The sequence below is a fragment of the Herpailurus yagouaroundi genome, unplaced genomic scaffold (assembly GCF_014898765.1).
Source record: "Herpailurus yagouaroundi ecotype Mexico unplaced genomic scaffold, PumYag 140, whole genome shotgun sequence".
In the NCBI taxonomy this organism is placed as follows: Eukaryota; Metazoa; Chordata; class Mammalia; order Carnivora; family Felidae; genus Herpailurus; species Herpailurus yagouaroundi.
The window spans coordinates 88,541,197-88,549,404 of record NW_024412395.1 but is presented as its reverse complement, the minus strand read 5'-3'; the positions used below and the strand labels follow the sequence as shown (position 1 = coordinate 88,549,404).

Below are 8,208 nucleotides of genomic sequence, written 5' to 3'. Positions count from 1 at the left end.
CCTTCAATTCTCCAAACACAGTATGTTTTCCTTGCCTCAGGGTCTTCATGCACATTGTTTCCACTGAGTGTATGCACTGTAGAATGCACCACACTTCTTCACCTAGAAAATTCTTACTTATCCCTCTGGTTTCAGATTAAATGTTACTTCCTTGCAGAAGTCTTCCCTTCCCCAGGCATGTGTTCATATGGTCCCTAAATTTCCCTTACTACAGCATTAATCAGGCTCTCTTACAATAGGTTTTTCGAAACTCTCTGCATTTATCACTAAACCATAAACTTCACAAGTCCAAAACTTTCTTATTTTATTTAACATAGCTACTAAAAAATATTTTTGATACAAATATATTATGTACAAGCAAATATATAGTCCTAAATTAAATCATCTGTTTTCCACCAAAAAAAAATAGATTTGCATGAATATTCTGTATGAAATATTCTATAATAGGAAATTAAAAAGAAGTAAAAGGAATGGTAAGTGACCATGAACAAAATACCATAGAGAAAGAATAAATGAAGGCACAGATAAAATAGAACTTCTGGAACTCAATAAATAAATCTTTATTTATTATCATGGGCATGTAGATACAAACTTTCATAAGATTACTGACATAATAAGTAAGAGTGAAGATAATTATATCGATCTGCGATAGTTTTGCAGAGAAAGTAAATTGAAGATTTTGGAAATTGATCAGTGTTTCCTTTACAAACTGCTCCAGACTCCGGAATCCATGAAAAGCATAGTTAAGACTAGAGGCCAACAGATACTGGACAAGGTCCCTGCAGCCAGGAAAGGAAGTAGAAACCCCTAACTAAATTAAGAGAAGACAGGACTACAACCATTTTGATCAAAAATCTTACCATAATTATTTTGTAGGATCAAAATATTGTGGATTCAATAATTTTGAACATCTACTATCATTCAGATTACAGAAATTTAAGTCAGTAAGACAATATGTCTCTACTTTCTTTAGACTCTACCTTCCGTAGAACAAGAGACACATGATTCACCCTCAGCTCTATGTTGAGGTTAAAGAAAATGGATGCTGAGATGATCTGGAATTACTTATATTAGAGTAACTTCAGTGGATCAAAGAAAACCATCACTGATTAAAGCCAACCCCTTCATGCAGATATTAGTACATATGGATCTTTAGTTACTGTATGTAACCAAAAAACTTGTGTGGCTTATGTTCTTTGAGAATATCTGTTTAAAACCAGCCTTCCAAGGAGATTAGCATGGCAAACCTCAAAGAGAGTAAGCCAGAGACCATTCCCTGATGGCTCAGTCTACAAAGTACCATCTGTTGGCATTCAAAAGTCCTTGGGAAATTCAGATCCACAAATTTCCATAGAACCAGGCACCAGAGTTAGCAAGTTACTTCGGAAGCAAATAGGACCTCACACAGTACACCAAGGCAGCTAATGATGCATTTAGGTGATTTTTTTGTACTGGAGGCCTCCAGTGTTGGAGAGGGTCAATTCATTATTGCTTTGTTTTATTCTGATACAATAAATAAAGTATGAGCCTAATTTACATCAAATACTTATGCCTCATGGTTTCAAAAATCTCTAAAAACTCCCACTCCTTCATATTTTAACTACAATACCACCATTTTCCCCCTGAAGCTTCCTGAGTCAGAAAGAAAGTATATCAAACCTGTCAAATAATATGACATTATGTCCTCAGTGTAATTAGAAAACATTTTTTAAAAAAGGATCCATATATAAATCGTCTTGAATGGAGAGATTAAAATAAATGTTACAATTTAAATCATTTCATATAAATTGCATTTGCAGTTTTTCTATGTAGAAATTTGTAAAGAGTTATGGAAAACACTTACCAGAATATTTCTGTTATGCTAAAGACCTCAAAGTCCTGCCATATTTCACTCTTTAGGATCTTGCAAAGGGAGGTAGAAAAGAGACTATGAAAGAGATTACCAAATGCCCTTAAATTTCAGAAAGGAAAATATAGTTATCTAGACACTGGCCATTAGAATGAATCTTTTTATTCATAAGATACATACATTTTTCAAGTTATTTCTCTTCTTTAATATGTTTTGAGCTTGTTGGATTCTCTCCCCTTTCTGCATGTTGATATCATGTCTGACTTCATTATGGCTGCCAACAGCATCACACTTGTGTGGGAAATTGTCATTTGGAGACACAGCATCTTTGACTTTTTTGTGAGACTCCTGATGTTGCTTCCTGTGATGAACAAAAGCACTTCTCTGTGGTTCGTGTGATTCTTCTAGGGAACACCTTAGAGAAGTAATTAGCTAGGCTGGTAGTTTCAGAAGAGAGAAAGTGGACCTTTAATACTACTAGAAAAGCCTATTTTTTTTTTTTTTTGATCAACAATCAATAGTTTTCTTTGTGGCTACAAGTCCTTTATAAAATGAAAGTTGTGAAGACTCAAAAAATGATCTTTAAGCCACAAGAAGCATGCACAAATGGTGCTAATTTTGACTTGCTGAGGTTTTTTTTTTTTTCCTCATTACTGCATTGATCACAACAGCTGTAGGTACTTAAACTCTTTCTGGAACCCTTGTACCCTACATTATGCACAAGAGAAGTGGGGACGATTATTACCAATTTTTCACAGAGCCCTGGGAGCCACTTGGGAGGAGGATAGACATTCTTCCCCCCTGCCACATTACCTCCACTCTCACCAACTGCACCAACTTCTCATAAAATAACACAGTAATATTCATTAGGAAAATGGAATTTTTATGTATAAGAACAAAGGGAAAAAAACAGTAAGAGAAAGAAGGGAAAGTTGAGCTAGTCTTTTTCAAGCTAAGAGCGTCTCAAATGATACGTAATGAAAGGTCTTTGTAGATTTGATTGGGTGTGTGTGAGCATTTATGGCACCTGTGCCTGCGGGGGGGGGGGGAGGCGGGCACCAGCAGTCATGTAGTAATACTGGTGTGTAATTACAGAGCACTTCACTGCATTCAGCCATGGTTTGTTTCTCTGATAATTTCCACTTTCATTGTTCAAGAGGCTGTGGACACTGTAGAAGCTGAAGTTCAAGTACCTCCAGCTGTTGAGATAAATGAATGGTGTAGCTGTTTTTAAAAGTTTCCAGGAGGAATGCTGTTTAAGAGGAAAGTTGGACAGAAGTACAGTTAAAATATTCTACTTACCTTTCCAAAGCCATAAAATCCTAAATCTATAAACGAATCATTCTTTGTTCCTCTTCTTCATTCCACAAGCTTGCTGAGCTCCTTTCTCCCCACCCAGTACAGCTGGTCCCCCTTGCCCGCTATTAAATTCTCCGTATGGGAAAAGCTACTTCGATTTTCTATTCAGCTCCACAGACATAGCTCCTATGTTGTCTGCACTTGTGATGTATAACAGATTCAGACTTTTAAAAATTGTGTTAACCTGTTTATATGAAAGAATAAAAATGTTCCAAAAGGACAAAACCTTGCCAAATCTGAACACAAATCTGCTTCCGTTTTCTTGCATTTCCCTCTTCCGACTAAAGCTCTCAATTTTGCATGGTTTACGTGTACTTAAATCTTAAGTGCGAAACATTAGAAAACATAAAGTTAACAAAACAAAAACTAATGGAATTTCATATCAGCACAAGGGAGAGAATACATGTCTTCTGTTTTCCAAAGACCCTTTATTTCACCAACAAAAATATGGGCTTTATTTAGGAACAATGCCGTTTGATTCATTATTACTCTTCTCATCTTACTGTATTTTACAAATAGCCTGTTCAAATAAATATAAAAAGTAAGAACATTTATTAAAGTCCCACAGTACAAATCTTAACTATTACTTCAAATGTTTAGTAATTTCAACAAAATATGAGTTACATTTCTAAACTGGTCTCTAGCAACCTGATTACTTTTGGTTGAAGTGTACTTTTTCTCTTCTTCTGTGTGCGTGTTAGATAGAGACTGATGATGATTGATATGTAGATAGATGATAGATAGCTGATAGATAGATAGATAGATAATAGACAATAGACAGATGGTAAAGTAATAATAGGGATGCCTGCCTGGCTCAGTTAATATAGCTTGTAACTCTTAACCCCAGGGTCATGAGTTCAGGACCCATGTTAGGTATAGAGCTTACTTAAAAAAAAAACAAAAAAACAAAAAAACAAAACAAAACAAAAAAAAACAAGAAAAGTAAATGAGGTAAAATATTACCAATAGGTATATCTGGGTAGAGTGTACAATTATTTTTGCAATTTTTTTTTTTTAGAGAGAGCAAGCACTTACAAGAGGAGAGGGGCAGAGGGAGAGAGAGAGAGAGAGAGAGAGAGAGAGAGAGAGAGAATCTTAAGCAGTCTCCATCTTCAGGGCAGAACCAGGTGAGGGTCTCAATCCCATGACCCTGGATTCATGACCAGAGCTGAAATCGAGTCAGACTCAACTGACTAAACAAACCACCCAGGTGCCCCTATTTTTACAATTTTTTAGGTCCAAAATTACTTACAAGCAATATTTTTAAACTTTACATGTGGGGGTGCCTGGATGGCTCATTCAGTTAAGCATCCCACTTCGGCTCAGGTCATGATCTCACAGTTCGTGAGCTCAAGCCCTGTGTCACACTCTGTGCTGACAGCTCAGAGCCTGGAGCTTGCTCTGGATTCTGTGTCTCCCTCTCTTTCTGCCCCTCCCCCACTTGCACTCTCTCTCTCTCTCTCTCTCTCTCTCTCTCTCTCAAAAATAAACATTTTTTTTAAAACTTACATGTGGCTTAAACATGCATAACCAAGAGTCCAACCTCAGCTTTTGCCCCTTGCTCTCTTTCTCCACACATACCCTGAGCTCCAGTCATACCAAATTACTTGTAATTTCCTCTAGTGGTTGCCCTCATCCTTCAGTCTCCCTGGGGAAGTATGACACACTGTTCAAGACAACAGGAGGCCATCTCCCCAGAAAAGCCTTTCCCTGATCTCTGCAGGCAAGTTAAGTCTGTCTTCAGTGTGAGAAATGTATTATTTTTACATGTTTGTCTCCATTATAAGAAATAAAAGCGAGACTGCATTTTGTGTGACCTTGGGAATGTTACTTAACTTTTGTTTGTCTCCATTTATTTGTAATGTGGAGATGACGGCACCCACTCATAGGGATATTTTGAAGATTAAATGGGTTAAATCATGTTAAGTGCTTAGAACTGACTGAGGAATAGCATATACCCCATGATGCTAGTTATTATGGTGGTGTGATAAGTGGTATAGTATCAGAGAAGTACTAGAATGACAGGAGGAGGGATAATGGTATATCCTACACCAACCCTTGGAGACACTCACTAAGTATTTTCAGGCAAATGAATGAAGGGATGCTCAGGGAGTACATTATTTCAATATCAGAAGGAAGAAGTAAGGAAAGTCTCAACCACAGTGGTAACAAGGAGGAAAGAAGGAGAAAATGAATTTGAAAAGCCCTCATGTAGATCTACATCAAGTGGTGATTCCTTGACTATAGGGTGAGACTTAAGGGATAGAAGCTATTATGTCATCATTGTCTTAGGACCTTCACAAAGCCTCATTTTAGGCGGTATTTCTGAGGTATGGCTTCACTGTGGCCCTTAGCACTATCTCCGGCAGGCAATATGGAGCAGCCTCTCTGTTGGGGTTCAAGTATTTCTCTCTGTGTTTTGCAAGGCATTTGTTTAAATGTTTATTACATATATATATATATATATATATACACACACACTATATATATATATATATAGTATATAGTATATATATATAGTGTGTGTGTGTTTGTAGATATTTGAAAGGATCCAGATCAAAGATAACATATAACCACATAATAACATAATAAAAATTTTAATGATACTTATAAATAAGGTGGGGAACAAAAAATGAAACAGTTTGGGTGTCATTATTTTTTATTTTAATTTGCTCATTCATATCTTACATGGCTTTGTATAGAAAAAAAGAAAGTGACGTAATCCTGGCCCCAAACCCTGTTTCATCAGAGAAGTGAACTGACTTTGTATATCAATGTTAAAAAAATAAAATAAAATAAATGCAAGAATACAACTGTATTGCCTCTTAATAGCATTTTATTTAAAAGTTTACAATTAGAGCACTTGTAATAACACAAAAAAAGTTTAAAAGTGACATAGGTTGCCCTGCAGGCAGGATTTTTCTTGTATGCAGAAGGAATGGGGATCTTATGCTTGAAATGTGTGGAATTCATAGCGCAGTCTAGGGTTCAGTAGATCAACAGAAATCCATAATCTGAATGGAACTGACCTAATGGAAATGACCATAATCTGAATGGAACTGAATGGAACTGAATGGAACTTCCAAGTTATTCCAAAGTTGGCAGGGGAGAGGAGGTGGGGAGACATGGCATCAATCTGAAGATTTCACTTGGCTCAGGTTAAAATCCAAAGGAAGACAAGAACAAAAACCACCTCAGCTGTATCTGCTGAGATACTCCATATGCTGACATACTCCAAAACACAAAACTGTAAACCAGTGTCTTTTAAGGAAATCCATACTTTAAAGACCTCTGTCACTTCTCAAATTCAGTACTGTAAAAAGGGATAATGATGTTCCTGGATGAGCCAGATAATTGAGAATAATTTTCAAAAAGGTACATTACACAAACATCAGGATGAAGGGATTCGTACATTAAATCCATATTTCATGTTCAGAAATTGTTATAGTATTCTGCCTTGTTAAAAATGTCCTGAGGGTGGCAGATGCTATTTAGAAGCAATGACAATAGAGTCTTGAAAGTGCGTATAGTAATAGTTCAGAAGATAGAGCAGCAACTTTTTCTACCTTGATCATTGTTAATCAGCACCATAAAATGTTAGCTGCAAATAAGCACGTAGGTTAAGTGTAGCCCACCAAAAGTAAGGCATTAGAAAATAGATGAATTCTCATGAAGAACAAGTTCTTTAGGAAGGAGTTTAAGTAAGGTTTGTAAAAAGTGACTGACAACAATTTAATCGTGAAAGAAAAGAACATTAAGGCATAACCAAGTGAACTCAAATAGTTTAGTATCAGTATTGTCTCTGTGGTAGACAGTTGGGAATCAGTTCCTTTAGATACAGTGTGGCTTGGGTTGATTTCAGAGGGAGCTGGGTGTCTATTTCTCTACACCATTTTCCCAGCACTGTACTGCCTGTAGTGGAAAAGACTCTTGGAGTCCACGTTGCGAGATTTCTGCACAGCTTCAGCAAAAAGTTTGGTCACCTGAAAACAAGGGTAGGAAGCTTAGAGACCCACATGACATGAAAATGAACATTTAATGAAGCACGAGTGAAAGGTCAGTTTCTGCTCCTAATTTCCAAAGGGACATATGATGAAGGACACAAAAATTTTTATCTATTTGGGACTTTCTCCTGTATCTCAGACCTTACCCTGAATATACCTACCCCGCCACTCAACTCCCCGGCGTGTTAAACTGACTCAGGGGGAAAAAATATGATGGGTAGAAAGTTAATGAGTCTTGAAGTAGGTGACACATTTGGTGGGACATATCCAAGTGGAACTAAATATACCTCATGTGATCATTTTCAGTGAATTGGACTAATGTTTGCACTATATGTGGATCCTCAATTATCATTAACATCTTGCTCTTCTGTGGTGGCTTTCATTTAGAAACAATTCAATAAAAGTTTGTATCTTTATTCCATGCCACACCACACTTTCTATTTTAAAAATAATCATATGGCTAATGGGAGAGCATGGCTATCTGTGGCTTTTGATTATCTCAATTGCTTTATCACCAACTGTCTCAGTTAGGCCATGACCCACCATCGTAGCACCGTTATTTTAGATTCTATTTAAAAATTCTACTCCATTCTAAATGCTACGAGAAAGGGAGAAGGGGGATGTGCCGATACTGATGAGCAGCTTCAGGAAGGCACAGATATAAAAACCTGCATATAGCTCTATTTGAGAAAAAACAGAACATACCTGGAAATTAGTGAGGAGAGCAATACCACTGTCAACAGCTGTCCTCCGAATCACATAATTATCATGGACAAACTTAGTGTTATTATTGGGGAGGTTAATCACCAGGTCAATGCTGCCATCTCTAATCAGTCTGGAAGAATAATCCAAAAAACAAAAGTTTGCAGGTGACCATGTACATTTTATAATTAGTTTTGAAAATACTAACGTCATCGTTCTCTGATGCCATTCAAGTCAATGCCGTACTGAGTTGATGGCCACCTGCCCTTCTCCATCACTAACGGATGCTCAAAT

General features: G+C 36.9%; 1 protein-coding gene across 1 annotated transcript in view; it reads right to left on the bottom strand.

Annotated features, from left to right (window-relative positions):
- Nucleotides 1-6,026: 6,026 nt before the first annotated feature.
- CPS1 (carbamoyl-phosphate synthase 1) overlaps nt 6,027-8,208 on the bottom strand; it is a 128,226-nt gene continuing 126,044 nt past the window's right edge. Inside the window, exons 37-38 of the mRNA XM_040476132.1 lie at nt 7,918-8,047; nt 6,027-7,191 (exon numbers count right to left, since the gene is read on the bottom strand). Coding sequence (XP_040332066.1) covers nt 7,093-7,191; nt 7,918-8,047 — 229 coding nt within the window. The 3' untranslated portion in view covers nt 6,027-7,092. The remainder of the gene's footprint in view (nt 7,192-7,917; nt 8,048-8,208) is intronic.